Source organism: Mustela nivalis (assembly GCF_964662115.1).
Source record: "Mustela nivalis genome assembly, chromosome: 5".
In the NCBI taxonomy this organism is placed as follows: domain Eukaryota; kingdom Metazoa; phylum Chordata; class Mammalia; order Carnivora; family Mustelidae; genus Mustela; species Mustela nivalis.
The window spans coordinates 113,413,410-113,429,626 of record NC_139024.1 but is presented as its reverse complement, the minus strand read 5'-3'; the positions used below and the strand labels follow the sequence as shown (position 1 = coordinate 113,429,626).

At 41.1% G+C, this 16,217-nt stretch overlaps 1 protein-coding gene across 4 annotated transcripts in view; it reads right to left on the bottom strand.

Annotated features, from left to right (window-relative positions):
- The window catches only part of KCNQ5 (potassium voltage-gated channel subfamily Q member 5), a 532,298-nt gene that overhangs the window by 54,290 nt on the left and 461,791 nt on the right, over nt 1–16,217 (bottom strand). For 2 of the 4 annotated variants that reach the window (XM_082729774.1, XM_082729776.1), the window contains exons 9-10: nt 16,136–16,162; nt 7,409–7,629 (exon numbers count right to left, since the gene is read on the bottom strand). In XM_082729774.1, the coding sequence (XP_082585900.1) occupies nt 7,409–7,629; nt 16,136–16,162 (248 nt within the window). The remainder of the gene's footprint in view (nt 1–7,408; nt 7,630–16,135; nt 16,163–16,217) is intronic. The other 2 variants (XM_082729775.1, XM_082729777.1) reach the window with 1 other exon arrangement.

Genomic DNA, 16,217 nt, shown 5'->3' with positions numbered 1-16,217 from the left:
GTTCGCTTGGCTGTATTGAACACTGCTCGAGGTTGCTTTCCTGACAGCCGATTCCTGAACATAAATCCCAAAATTTTATCCAGTTACTATCTCTGTCTCCCTTGGTTGAGGGGCTTCAGGGGACTCTGGCCCCTGACTGCCAATGCTCATTCTCCTTGCCAAGGTTCACTTCAGGCACAAGACCCCCTTCTACAAATGAAGATGCAAATGGACAGTTTTCCTCACTTTAGCAAGAGATGGCAACACAAGATGGTTCCCTTTCTGCCTCTCAAAGTATTGTGCCTCATAAGATGGTTGGAGCTGCTGCAGCCATCTCACTCCCAGCCCGAGGAGGAGGTGGCTCACAGATGGGCAGAGTCAAAAGGTGATCTAAGAGAAGCATGAAGAAGTCAAGTCAGGATTGCAATGTTTCATGGCCAGGAGCTGTCCTACCTCTGAATCTCTTTTTAGGCAGTAAGATACACTTATTGTTGAAGGTATTTGAATCTGCTTCTTTTTTTTTTTTTTTTTTTTTTAAGATTTTATTTATTTATTTGTCAGAGAGAGAGAGCACAAGCAGGCAAAGCTTCAGGCAGAGGCAGAGAGAGAAGCAGGCTCCTCCCTGAGCAAGGAGCCTGTGGGAGGCACATAAATCCCAAAATTTTATCCAGTTACTATCTCTGTCTCCCTTGGTTGAGGGGCTTCAGGGGACTCTGCGGACTTGATCCCAGGACTCCGGGATCATGACCCAAGCCGAAGGCAACGGCTAAACCAATTGAGCCACCCAGGCACCCCGAATCTGCTTATTTTGTGTCCTGCAGCCAAATGCATCCTAACTGGTGCACAGGCTGAGGGAAGAAAGGGATATGGAAGAGAAGTGAAGAGAGAAGAGGTATCAGCAGTGTCTGGAACAGGGACTTGGTCACCAGGGAAATCCGCCCCCCCCTGCTCTGACCACTGCAAATTATTCCATATCTTCAGCCCATCCAGCCTCTGCTCAGGTGAACCCCATATACCTCCCACACCCAGGCTCATGCTAGTCTTTCTCGTAAATACCTGGGGAGGATGTGCCTCCCACAGCAACCAGCATGAACTCTCAGGATTGTTCAGCAGAATCGATATGTTCCCCTGAAGCAGAAGCAATGTCGAACAGGTTGAAAACCCACAGGTATGTGCAACATGTCTCTGTCAAGATTATTGTACTCTTTGAGTGCGGTTCTGAAAGGCATTCCCAAGGACAGCAGGGTCCAGCTAGTGTAGCCCTCCTCGACTGCAAACTGGTTACCAGAAATCTGGACTTTCCTGTCTCTACTGTAGTTTCATTCTTGTGGATTTTGGCTGCTTGATATTCCTTTAACTTGAAGTCTGTCACTTTCCATTTGGTTGTCTGTTGTCCATCTCCTGACACACCCTTTTGCGTCTTGAAACCGACCTCACATGACCTCACCACTTGCCTTCCCCCCAGGGTAAACAGACACAGTTCAGCATGTCTGTTATCCTGAGGCTCTGCCCAGATACCGACCAAAACAGAGAGGATCATCTAAATGCCATTTCCTCAATTTGCCTCATCTTCCACCTCTGGTAGTCTTTGAAGATGATATAGTTCAGAGGTTTGGCAGTGGGGTTGGGAGAAAGACGGGGTGGGATAGTGGCAATGTCAAATGGTTTCTATAGGAAGGAGATTGACCAACTGAAAATGGAAGAGTGAAAGTGGGTGGGGGGTGGGTGGCAGGGAAAAAGAGGAAATGAAAGAAAGATATGACATTAGGGAGCACTTCAATGAATGTGTCTGAAGGCAGTGCGGTGAAATTAGGTTGAATGGGTGTATATTGTGGCTTTCTTGTATCTGTTAGTCTTAGGTAAGTTACTCAGCTTTAGGTCTCAGTTTTCTCATCCATAAAATAGGGATAATAATGAAACTATTTCATAGGGGTACTGGAAAAATTGAATGAAATGAGAGAACTAAAGCACTGGAACATTGCCTGCCACAGAGAAGGATCTAGTAAATGTTACTTTTATCATTATTATTGTATATGTTGAGAGAAAAATATCATTTCTATTCTCTCTAATTTTTTTAAAAGATTTTATTTATTAATTTGATAGAGAGAAATCACAAGTAAATGGAGAGGCAGGCAGAGAGAGAGAGATAGGGAAGCAGGCTCCCTGCTGAGCAGAGAGCCCGACGCGGTACGCGGGACTCGATCCCAGGACCCTGAGATCATGACCTGAGCCGAAGGCAGCGGCTTAACCCACTGAGCCACCCAGGCGCCCCAATCCTCTCTAATTTTTTATAAAAAATTTATTTTAAAAATAAAAATTGCAGGGCACCTGGGTGGCTCAGTTGGTTAGTGTCTGTATTCGGCTCAGGTCATGATCCTGGGATCCTGGGGTCAAGCCCCACATAGAAATCCCTGCTGGGGTGGGGGGGGCCTGCTTTTCTCTCTGCCCCTCCCCCAACTCGATCTCACTCTCTCTCTTTAAAATAAATAAATAAAATCTTTTTAAAAATATTTATTTATTTATTTATTTTTAAAGATTTTATTTATTTATTTGACAGGCAGAGATCACAAGTAGGCTGAGAGGCAGGCAGAGAGAGAGAAGGAGGAAGCAGGCTCCCTGCTGAGCAGAGAGCCCAATGCGGGGCTCGATCCCAGGACCCTGGGATCATGACCTGAGCTGAAGGCAGAGGCTTTAACCCATTGAGCCACCCAGGCGCCCCAAATAAATAAAATCTTAAAAAAAAAAAAACTGGGTATGTTTGAAGTGTACAACATGATGACCTGATAGATATACACAGTGAAATGAAATTGTGATATAATTATATAAAAGAATATTATTCATCCTTAAAAAAGAACAACATCCCATTTGCAACAAAATGGATAAACCTGGAGGACATTATGCTAAGTGAAATAAGCCAGACACAGAAAGAAAAAAACTTGCCTGATTGCATTTATATGTGGAATCTAAAAAAAGTCATATCTTATCTACTTTTAAAAATTATATGAAGAGGCTTATTTACTATTGGTTGATCAATGGAAAATTTCTCTATTACTGGATTTATAAACTAAAAATACTATTCATACCATACCGGTCAAAAGAAATTTGTTATGGCAATACCACACCAGTCCCTTATAGTGCACTTTCTTCCTTTTGCCATCTGTTAATTTCTGGCTTCAACATCTGCCTATTACTTTCTACTTCTCTGTGTACATGAATGTAGAATATTAGGAGATAGTTATGCCCCTTTTAAGTGTCATATGTAAATTACACAAACAATTATAGTAAGAAAAGTCCAACATGCAATATTTAATAGCTTTTGTAACAGTTATTAAATTATAAAAATATTGCCATCTGTAGTAAAGGGTATCAGATTTGGCAGGAATTATTAAAGCTTATAGATTAACCCTAAATTTCCTTTGTTTTTCTATGATCATGTCTTTTATTTTCTGAATGTAACTTAGTTATTAACTCAATATATTTTCTGGATGTAACTTCGTTATTAACTCAAAGGCCAATTAGTCTTTTCGTTATTCTTTTTGCTATTCATCCACTCTCTTTGAGCTGTTCATGGGCAATGAAATGCCTAAAAAGTGGGACCTGGGTGGCTCAGTGGGTTAAAGCCTCTGTCTTCGGCTCAGGTCATGATCCCAGGGTCCTGGGATCAAGTCCCGCATCGGGCTCTCTGCTCAGTGGGGAGCCAGCTTCCCTCTCTCTCTCTCTCTCTCTGCCTGCCTCTCAGCCTACTTGTGATCTCTGTCGTCAAATAAATAAACAAAATCTTAAAAAAAAAAAAAAAGCCTAAAATATCTACAGGAAGGAGCAAAGTAGAAGAAAAGAGCCCCAGAAGTGAATGAGCACATAGATCTGGAATAATTGGGAACTGGCTGTGGTGTTATGTATTATTTTCTATGGGTAGTAAGTGGTTTGTAGACAAACTTTAAACCAGGAGGGGCAGTATAAAGAAAAATGTATAATTGAAGTCTACATTTATTTGATAGCTACTTTACTTGTTTCCCTCTAAAAAGAAACTTCCATTTTTCCAAGTCCTAGCATTGAGTTAACTCAGGGATAAAGATTCTGGACTATTGGATGAAATGAGGAGTCAGGAGTCATGATCTCCTGCAGGTGGGCCGCCGACAAAGCTACCTTGGCAGAACAGCAATCAGGCCTCCTGTCACCTGGGGGAACTCAGAACCAATTGAGATGGGCATCAACCAGGGAAAAGCAATTCCTTTCTAACCAAACAGAACTGCACTTGTATGAAATGATGTAGAAAATGGATAGCAGGAGACCTTTCCGATTTGTTACTTGTTAAAGAATAGGACTTCTGTTTCTATCTGTCTGATCTCTGAGACATCTTTGCAGTAACTGAAATACCGTAATGGATAGCGCTGACATTAGAAGTCTTTGAAAAATGCTTTCCCTCTGGCCGAATATACAAGTAGAATTCACTTTCCATATTCAGAATTCAGATCCTATTTATTTTTTATTTAGATGTGCTCAGCCAACCTTAAGGACCTCACAGTACAAAGTCGAGTATTTTTTGAAGCCCCTATTGGAAGAGTATGGACCCACCGTGGGTCATGTATGCATTTCTAGCACAGTGTGAATCCAGGGTTAGGTTTGAAGATAAGGGCACAACACCCCGGCTTGCCCAGGGATGCAGTGATGTGTGTGAGCAGGAGCTCTGTTACAGGTTGAATTATGTCCCACCAAAATTCCTATGTCGAAGTCCTAAACCCTAGTACCTTGGAATGTAACTCTGTTTGGAGATAGGGTGTTTAAGGACACAATTAAGTTAAAATGAGCTGATTAGGGTGTGCTATAATCCAGTATCACTGTTGTCCTATAAGAAAAAGAAATCTGGGGCACTTGGGTGGCTTAGTAAATTAAGCATCTGTCTTTGGCTCAGGGCATGATCTCAGGGTCCTGGGATCAAGTCCTGCATCTGGCTCCCTGCTCAGCAGGGAGTCCGTTTTTCTCTCCCTTTGCCTCTTCCCAGGCTTGTGCACATGCTCACTCTCTCTCTTTCTCTCAAATAGATAAATTAAACCTTTAAAAAAAAGACGACGAAATCTGGACACAGCTGTGCATGGAGGGCAGATGAAGTGAAGACACGGGGAGAAGGTAGCCATTAAATGCCAAGGAGATTCTCAGATTTCTAGCCTCCAGAACCGTGAGAAAATAAATTTCTGTTGTTTATGCTACCCTAGCTGTGCTACTTTGTTATGGCAACCCTAGAGCCTAATACAGCTCTATTTGTGGTATGTTCAACTTCATTAGACAATCCATGTCTACACTCAGCAGAGGCTAAGCATTAAGACAGGGCATCCTTCTACCTCTTGGCAGAGGGGAGTGTGTGGGGGGAATCACCCTAAGGAGAGGGTGTTAGACCAAGGGTCCCTAGAATCGGGGAAGGGGAGGGTATTGGGTAAAAAGAAGGTCCAATTTTTTAATAGAAAATCATCCTTTGTTTTCTTTTGCAAAAGCTTTACATGTTCATTGTAGAAATAATAGGAAATACAGACAAAATGAAGAAAGAAAGTATAACTATGACCTCATCACTTGGAGGTAATTGTTCATATATTGCTATAAATACTTCCAGACTTTTTCCTGTAAGTACATGAATTTACACACACACACACACACATACACACACACACACACAGCAAAAGGGAACAATTTATTTTTTATGCTCACCTTTTCATGTCAATAATTTTTGATTTGTAGCACCATTTCTAATGTCTGATGTTGTTTCATTATATTGATTATATCCTAGAAATGGAATTGGTTGGTGGGATGTGTCCAGGCTTAGGCTTTTGATATATGTTGCCAAATCGCCTTCCAGAAATGATGCATCCATTTATATTCAGAAAGTCTATTTTGAGTGCAACATAAAGCCCTGTAACGGGTAACTCTTGACTCAGCTGTTCATGGGCTTTCAGCCAAATTCCTGAGCAGGCGAGTATAGAAACCAGAGGACACTGAAAATAGGTGCCTCCAGTGACTCCAGACACTCAAAGTCTTGAAGGGGAGTGTCCAGGGTTGGTGGAGGAAGCATTTCCTACCTTAGCAGAGTGACAGTGGAGGGAAGCCTGGCAGCATCAGCCTGTCCTGCTGCCGAGACAGGAGCTGCCAGCTCCACCAGGAATGTGGTGCTTGGCAGCGAGACGTCCACTTGGAGAGCATGGCATCCACGGAGTTGTGGAGAATGAAGAGGTGTGCAGAGGGGACTCGTGCTGCTCACTGGAGAGTGGGAGGGATAGCCCTGGGGATCTCTGAATGAGCTGGGAGGAACCCGTAGGCTGAGGTTCCAGGGAGCCTAAGATCACAGAGATTATGACCCCTGGTTGTTAATTTTATCCCTCAGGCTTTCAGAGCCTGGGAAAATACAGGTAACACCAGGGAACGAGAACAGGAGGGCCGATAGCCTTTGCAGTTTTTATGTATTCATGGAAGATGCTATTTGACCTTGGTTCTTCGCCCAGTTTAAGAGATCCCAGAGGGGGGACCCTCGGTGGCTCAGTGGGTTAAGCCTCTGCCTTAGGCTCAGGGAATGGTCTCAGAGTCCTGGAATCAAGCCCCGCATCGGGCTCTCTGCTTAGTAGGAAGCCTGCTTCCCCCTCTCTCTGCCTGCCTCTCTGCCTACTTGTGATCTCTCTCTCTTTCTCAAATACATAAATAAAATCTTAAAAAAAAAAAAAAGAGAGAGAGATCCCAAGGGGGCATACTTAAAAGGAAAACCAAGCTAATCTTATGTGAAAAAGAAACTGCTTTATAAACATGAAAATGAGGTGGTACTCAATAAAATGTGTTAGCGAGTACACTTCTGAAACATTGTATGGTGAATAAAGTAGGTTGGCTGCTTTTGGGAGAAGAACTTGAATTCTACTTAGCATTAGGTAAGAACTTTCAACAGGAATCTTGCTAAGGAAGATAAGCAGTGGTCTCTGATTTAGGGGTGGAGAGAGCATAGAGAAGGGAACAGCATCTTCACTGTTGTCCAGAAAGTTATTGTTACCCTTCTGACTGTGTTTCAAGTCATTCACGGACCACCTGGTCATCTCTGGCCACAGACCTTGGCTGGTCAGACATAACCTATACGTGAGAAGGACAGTCACGTTGAACTTGATAGGGACTTTGTCTGAGAAGTAACAGCGTGTTGTAGATAAGAGTGAAGAAGTAACCACATTTTGTTTGACTCCTTTGAAATGTAGATTTAGCTGCCAAAGTTGCTCCCAAAAGTAAACTTATGTTCTGTACATTTGCCCAAGGCACTGAATAAATTTCCAATAAAACCAACAAACAATTCCTTCCTTGGGGTTGTTTTCTTCTATCTTCAACTGGTACCATGGAGAATTAATTACTTCATAATCTCGCTCAGGATAGCCTATCCAATTAAACACAGTTATGGAAAAACAGGGCTTACCGTCTATCACCGGTTTGGGCTGAGAACTTTTGAGGCGCAGCGAGGGCCGGAAGCGGGTGCGGTCGTTGAAGCTCCAGCTCTTCTGCACTTTGGTGGGGCTGCCCTCGGCGGTGATGTCGGTGCTCGGGGACCTCCTGTCACCTACGGACGCTTGTCTGCTCTTAATACTCTGGCCCCTTGGGCTAGCCATGCGTACTCGCTCCTTAAAACTTAGCTTCTGACTGTGGACAACAGAGGCATGATTATTCCATTTCAAGCAATTTCTTCCACTCCACTTGGGTAAATACTTTGATGAGACTGTATACTATATTTCAATAGACAACATGTTTTCAGCGAGTAGGAGCATAGCAATATAGTCTTCCCTTATTGAAAACCAGAGCTTTATTTAATCTGTTTGCATTCGTTTGAACTTAATCTCACTGTCTAGGTGGCACACCCTTTCCTGGATTCATCACAGAAAGAATCAACATCGGGTACGGTAGTTTGGACACAATTACACTGGACATAACCAAGAACTGGTTCGGTGTTTGCTTTAGAAACAGATTTTTAGCTTTGACCTTGACTTTGGATATTTAAAGAAAGTAATTTTTTATTTGGGAGCATATCTCTTTGTAATTTCTGAGCATTTCTACAGGGATGACAGTTACGTATACACATATATCTATATTCTGCATGCATTTCATATTCCAGGCAAGATTATGATATCCATAAATTCATGCAATCTCCTAGCGGTTGGTAGTACTGCATACATAAGAGCAAACATACAACACTTAACACCCATTTCTTTTTTGCTTGCATTCATTCTTGTGAGACAAAAACCACACAATGTAGAACAGCCCCAACATATAATGAATGTGATGACTGATTAACGGAATGAGATGTTATGTTCACTAACACAATTTCCTGCTATTAAACAGGTTATTGATTTGCTGTGGCAGCTACTGGTAAATTATATTTGTTCCGACATTCAGTTCTCAGATGCCAGCGAGAACTGAAATGCCGTGGGTTGATAAAGGAAGCATTAACAACAACAACAAAACCGAAAGAAAGTGCATCTCCACGATTTCCTCCTCAAAAGATGCTGTGTGAGGTGGTGGGAAGGGCAGGTTGGAATCAAAGAGGCTTGGAGTTTGCAGTCCTCATCTCGAACATAAGGATGAAAATAGCAACACGGCTAAGGGATTTTTGTGGGAACCAAGAGGACTGTAAGAGGTGCTGTGTCCCCATTTTGTTTGTGTTCTTTTTGTGTTTCATTTATAAAGCACTGTGTTGTTCATCAGAGAATGACACTGGTCCCTAGTGAGGGGTCCAGGCCACTTGGGGGTCTGAGGAAATGAAGGGTGAAGGGTCTAGGGTCTGAAGGCAGTACTTGGAGCAGCTGCTCTGAGAGGCCGAGACCCGCATTCATGCTGCAGCCTTCGAGGGGCATGAAGGAGGCAGTGTTCTCATGGACTCGGGTTATCTGAGACAAAGTGGAGCCCTGGTTTTTTCCACTTACCGCAACGTCCACTGTCCCCAGCTGCAGCATGCCAACAGCAAATGTGTTTAGTGGTTATGTGTTTTGTAGCTAACAAGAAACAGTAACATTTATTTTTCCATGCCTAGTTGCTTAACAAATGATATTCTAAAAAGACACCACATTTTATGTGTTTACATGAAAACAAATCAAATAATGAACTGTGGTGATCAGAAAGTCCTGGTAACAATAAACAAGTCGACCATGCCACGGACAGCTCCCCTCGGAAATGCAGATGTAGCTAAGCCCAGCACAATTAGCTGAAGGCACATGCAGAGAACAGGCTGGGCAGTTTTGTGATGGGGCCGGGTGGGTTCAAGGGTTCTTTTAAAACAATCCCGTCAGTCAAAGGCTTTCTCTGCACCAGACGAATGCATGATTAAATGGTGGATCACATCAAACAACAGCAACAATAACATATAAAACTGCATCTTTTTATGCCGAGGCTGGGTTCTCCATGTCATCCCAAACCTTCAAATCATTTAAACAAATCCTCAAAGAGATAAAAGGGATAGGGCCCAAAATGTCTACTCTTCTCAACCTTTTTATTTTATTTTTTTTTTAAATAGTAAAAATTTCACATCTCTCTTCAGTTTCAGCACATCTGTTCCATCATTTAAATTTATGATGATTGGAATCAGGAACATATGCTCAACTCTGCACCTTTATTTAGATTAACGAATGGCTGAAGTTTACATAGCTATCACTACAAATGTTCTCACTGTACTTTATCTAGTTGGTTACCTTTTCTGGAACTCACAGATGCTAATTACTACAGAAGGTTGGGTTTCATTAATATCAAATTACTTTCTTAATCTTTAACGATATATCTGTTTCTTACACCAACTAAGTGAAGAGGAAACTGATGAAAAACATCATAAAACCATTTAATATGAAATTTTGTTTTTTCTTTTTTAAAATTTCAATTACTGAAAAAGTGAAAAAGTTGGAAATAAGTATCAGCGTCAAACCCTCATGGCTGATTGGCAATAATGAAATATTTAAAAATAATATTGCTCCTATGCAAATATTTTTTAAAAGTTGCCTCTGAAACGTTTTGATGCATCTTTAATAACTCATGGAAAGTGGAAATAATATTTTTCTCTGAATCTTAGTACTATTTAAAGTACTTAAAGTTGATATAAACGAGTTCTAGGTACCATGTCCCTTTTTGTCCTTCTTAACTGCATGAATATTTGCCAATGTCTAATATGAAAAGAATTATCAAAAATCATTTTAAAGTGAATCCAACATATTACATATGAAATTAGAAAAAAAATTAATGTTTTCACCCTCTCTTTTGACATAATTGTATCAAAGTTAAGAATAAAATCTTAACCCAGAATTTTTTAACCAGGCAAAATTTTGTTCTCCAAAACAAAGACCTGTTCTTACAAAAAAAGCTTACTTCTATTAGTTTTTCTGCTTCTTTTCCCCGTTTGGAAATCAACAGAACATCTTGATTAGATGACTATTAAACTGATTAGATGGCTGTTATTGAAAATGTACACTGATTAAAAAGATGGACTCTTTACTGGTTCATTCAAGTTTTTATTACTTTCTTACTTTTTGTCATATCTAAACACTTCTTCTTCTTCTTCTTTTTTTTTTTTTTTTTTTAAGTAGGCTCCATGCCCAACTTGGGGCTTGAACCCATGACCCTGAGATTGAGACTCACATGCTCTGCCAGCCAGGCGCCCCCTATAAACATGATTTTTGAGAAAGATTCATGGAACAGTGTTTTTAGGAAGATTGTCAAAGATTATTCCTAGGAGACAAATAAGAAGGACTCTTTCTGGAGAAGGTAACCCAAAGGACAGTAGTCATTGGTCGTGGCATCTTTGAGTATGCACAAGGACGGGGGACTGTGCAGGGGGATTCTTCCCCTCTAGGAACCAGATGGACACGTTCCTCAAATGGCCCAGCATGCAGGCTACTACTGGATGTTCCCTGCCAGGGAACTGGGTGGCATTACCGTAACCCCACAGTAATCCTCTCGGACTTAGAACGCTGTAGTCCTTGTTAATACTTAATTAGGGTGTTAGCCCTTCACAGGATAAGCATTCTACAAATTCTCGCCTCAGGCACAATATGGCGACTGAGCCGTAACAATCCAGTGCGTGCAGCAGTTCAGCAGCTGTCCCACCACAAGGAGGCGCCAAGGGGCCGACAGCCAGGGCTGTGCGGGACCCTGCCTATTTGGCCCTGGGCTAGAGTATCAAAGCAGGCAACAGGCAACAAGGAAAATAACAAGCGGCTTGAAAACCTCATTCAAGAAGTCCTTAGGAAGAGTGAGTCTCTGAGCGGGGCTCAGGTAGGATGGCGGTAGAACCTGGTCATGCACCTGAGGTTAGTTGGCATTCTCAAATTTCATGTCAATAGCCGGGATGCTGGGTACCTCTGCTTCCGTGAGGTGTACATTCTGAAGAGCTTCTGCTTATTACTACAGAACTTACTAGGAGTGAGGGAGATAGAGCAGCACATTACTAAGCATTTCACCACCACGAAAGTGCTCAGGGATTTCTTTTTAGAACAACAAAGCCATTTGGCTTTATTGTTTTTCAGATCTAAGTACACAGACTATTTAAGCAGTAAGTACTAACTGTGGAGCTTAATTGTGCTGCTTGGAGTATAATCAGTGCTCTTAATGGTGAGGTTGAAAGGACTGGACGTGAAGCAGGCATTACAAATGATGGTAGCCTGTGTGTTAGCATCAGAGCCATGTGAAAATAAGAACATAAATATTTTAAAATATAGCAACCTTTGCAATCCAATGCAGTATAAACAAGGGATAAACAATTTCGGAACTTTGAAAAATAAATATTTATAGGAACCAATGAAGTTGATATCACTAATTGCTTTGAAATATTAAAAAAGTTCCTGATATGCATAAAACACCTGTAGTTATAGTTAATATCAATAACTAATTGTCAGAATACATGCTTTAAAAAGTCAGAAGATTCTAAGTCACTAGCTTGTTAAAAAAAGAGTTTTTATTGTACATCTTTTGATGTGTTTTTAAAAGACTAAATCCTTTCCCTCTATCAATAAATGCGAACAGAAGGAGAAACCATTTTCAAAAGATTGTTTTTGAAACAATCTAACATTTTGCCCATAAGGACACAAGTTGATTATGCTGGGGAAAAAAAAAAAAAGTCTAGTCTTACTTGGTTTAACAACACATGCAGATCATTCTTTGCACACAGAAGAAAGAAAATGTAAATAGTGGAAAACAAACGCCCAAGAAATACAAGAACGCAGTCTTTTCTCTCTGCATTCTAGAGTTCTCTCTTAAGAACCGCACATCTCAGAACCTAATAAAGCCGACCATGTAGGAGCAATTTGGACAAAGCACTCAGTGGATCACAGCAGAAGATGATAATGTAATTAAAAAATATATCATTTATGCTTTAACTTTTAAGACATGCATCTTTATAACACTCTCACAAGAACCTGTTCAAGCAAATTTATAGTCTAATAAGAAGTCTGACAGGGTTCTATTTAAAGCCTATAGACGGTGATCAGGGTAGCTTAACTATGAAGCATGCACGTAGCCAACAATTGTTGATTAAGGAGCCAGGGTAGGCAGAGGTAGTGGGATTTATAGATAATACCTAAACTTCCGTTGGCATGATCTATTCCTGTAGCAATAAAAACCTAACATAGGTAGGAAGAAGTAAGAGCTTTTTGTGCGGTGCGTGCAAGATGGCTAAGTCAAGGAGAAAGGGAGGAGGGCCTAAAAATCTCAAGGTGAGAATACTGGCTTAATTTGGTTAGATGGGTTTATAGGTGAATATTCTATTTTCTGAAAGTCACAATTTGTACCAAAACAGAGAAAACCTATCCAGTTTAAAAAAATGAGTTGGAGAAGTTACTCAATGGGATAATTATTATACTAAAATCAATAAACCTACTCACCACATATGGGATTAGAACTGTTTCAATGGGAAGATAGAGGAAAACAAATGAATCATTAAATGATGCTAAAGAAGCTGCGTTTATGGTCTAAGCAGAGGAAGAACAGAGCAGGCTCACTTGAGACTAATAATAATTTGTACCCGACCCCGTACCAAAGACATCATTTTAATGTCTCAAAGAGACAAAATATTTCAACTGTTCTTCAGTTGAGCTCCTCTTGAGACTGATGGTTTGTATTTTTAAAGAAAAATGTTGGACCTGTTGCAAATAATGCAAAAGCATCACTGAACTGGATGTCTTTCCCTAGCCCAAATTTGTTTAAACATACCCTAACCTCAGGGTAGAAAGACAAAACTCTCTCTAACCAGAATATTCCAAAGATGGGAACTTAGTTAGCTATGGGGGTATATGAATGTGTGTGATGCCTCACTACATTTTGCAGGGAGAAAAGCCTCTCCGAGTATGGCCTGGTTATTCAGAGGAAAAAATGCCAGGGACCAGGTAAGAGTTACTGGCTACTGTACTAAACCCAACTACGCCTGAATTACTCCCAGTTCTTAACACAATAAAAAGCGATGATGAAAGATTTTAGGAGACTTCAGGTTCTGAGATAACCGGAAGACAGAGTTGGCAGAAGTTTATCTCTTCTGCTTATCTGAATCGCCATCAGTAACCCAGTGGCCCCAAACATAGTAAAGGGCTTTGCGCTTGGGTGGCAGTAATCAATCCATTTGAAATCGGGTCCAGGATTAATCAACAATAGCCTGGACCCAAATCTGCTCTCTTCCAAGAAACAATCCTCATTATAAATGCATTTTCCTTTGTGCATATTTTGCTTGAGTAAGGGCAAATTTGTTTTTCTTAAGATGGTACTGTTGCTACTGTTAATACTATAGTCTTTCTGCATTCCTTATGCAGTATCATAAATTCCACTGCCTATGGAACCCAGCAAGGTGGAAGCTTAAGTCATGTTAAAATGGGAGCTTTGGCTTGTTTCCTTCAGATTATTGAAGTGTTCTTATTACTTCATTGTCTTTTTGTTATTTCCTCTTTCCCGTTTTTGTTGGTGTTTTCTCTTTCTATGTGGAGCTACTTGAGGTCAGGGACATTTTATTACTCTATCCAAGAACTGTTTATTGAGCACATTCCCAGTCCTTGCTTTGCAAAGGGAGATGTGATGCATCACTGGGGGACAGAAGACCTATGTGTATGAAGTAGGACACATCAAGTAAGGCATGCATGCCAGATAAATGGTAATATAGGACATTTCATGGGGGTTTCTGCTAAGTGTCCAATGACCCTAGAGAAACAAGAAATGTCTGTGTAACATATCTTGGGGTTTCTATGTTCAAAACTACATGTGAGTCATTTTTGACACCCTTAGTCACAAGCATGTAGAATAAAATTTTGATGTTTTAGCTATAAATGAACATCATGAAATGTAAAAAATTTGGTCGGTGGTCTTTTTGAATCGTGACAGCTGATTGGGATGTTCATTTTTGGAGTGAGGAACAGAAGCTCCATAGTTACACTTTAATTTTGTCTTTGCTTCCTGCCTTGGTAACATTTGGAAAAAGTGCAATATCGTGTCAGCTCAAGGGGACCCCTCTCTCAGGACTGTCATACCAGGTCACACTTCTGCAAAGAACCTCCACATGATTCACAGACTTCCCCTTTAGGTGCCAACAGCTCTGTTTTGGAGGATGAACCCAAGATAGGCGACCTTACTCTCAGGTAGCTATGGAGTTTGTGCCAAAGATAGTCTCTGCCTTTAGGATTTGGAGACGAATTACCCTTTGACACGATCTGTAAAGGGATAGCTCCTAAAAAAAGGCAAGCTTTTCAAATATCACCAAATAGACTAAATGGCTTATAATGGCTATGATTTATTTGTGTAACTCTTTTCAAGTAAAACAGAAGGATGGCGGGGTTTGCAGGATACTAGACAAGAGGACCAAATGGCCAGAATTGTAGAGATTGCCTCTTCTGGAGTCTATTCAAAGAATGTTCTCAGTCTAATGACCAGAACCTCTCTTTGGGCAGAAATATCTCTAAAGTAGAGAAGATCAAATCTTTAGGCTACTAAAACTTTCTGGAAATAGCACCCAGGAATATCTAGTGACCTTGGCTCTAACTCTTTGTCTACCAAGTAAGAGAAGGGGTTTTAATGTCATCCCTGTGTAGGCTTACCTACTTCGAAGGAGTGTTGTGCACCTGCCACATCTGTCTCTCATCATGGATGCAATTAGATTCTGGCTTGTGAATCTTTTAAAGTGTTCATATAATGCAGAAATGGAGGACCCAGAACCTCATGATTCCAAGTGACCTTTTGAAATTGGTTTCAGTATGGTATGAATAGATTATAATTAATGTCTAGTATGACAGTACAAAACTAAGGGACCTTCCCTGGACTCCCACTGGTCCCCACCCAGGGGCCAACTCTGCCGTGGTGGAATGCCTCTGTGTCCTCATTACAGAAACAAGTAGCAATGATAGGAAATTTTTTTTCTTCTCCCCTTCCAGGCACCTGGGATTCTCCTGCTGGTTCTGCCTCTGCTACTCCTCACACCATCAGTGCCAAGATCTACATGGTTCTGTCCTTTGGGGCTTTGCTCCCAAATCCAGACTCTTTCTGGCACTCACTAACACAGAATAAAATGTTCTCTTTCATCTCCAATTCTTCCTCGGTCTAACTTTCTGCTCTTTAATCTGATAAGGCATTTCCCTAAAAGGCATGAAAGAATGGCCGTAAATTATTTGGTGAAATTTCTGGGAGGATTGTCTTCTTCCTAAAGGATAGGGCAGTGGTGGTGGGGGGAGGCTCTTCCTCTGAATCATGTTACTCAAGTACACCAGTGCTTAATGAGCTGGAGATGTCACAGAGAGATTGTTCTTACCTCTTGTACACAGTGTTCCTTTTGCCCAAAAAAACCCATTTTCTTATTCTAAAAGGACCCTGATGAAGGGGAATATATCTTACAGTGCTTCCCAGAATTTGAATACTTTGGTAAGACTTCTGTCTGAGAAAAAGGGTAGCAAGGAATAACCAAGAATTCTTTCCCCAAGAATTTTCCATACCCTGCCGATTATAAGAAGCAGTGAGTTAGGGAGACACTGATGCTTCCAAGGGGGGGCGGTTCAGTGAAACAGTAACCTTTGCAGGCAATCTTGTGAAAGGTCACTTTTAATCATCTTGTATTTGTTGATCAATTTTACTCACATGAGATACATTTAAAACATCGGTTAGGCATCAGATTTATAAACAAACATGGAGCAGAAGAGAAATCACAAACCTGCTTGATGCTTCCCCTTGTTCTTTCCTTCAGGTGCGTGTAGGCAGAAGAGAAATGATGATAAACCAGTGAATACATTGAC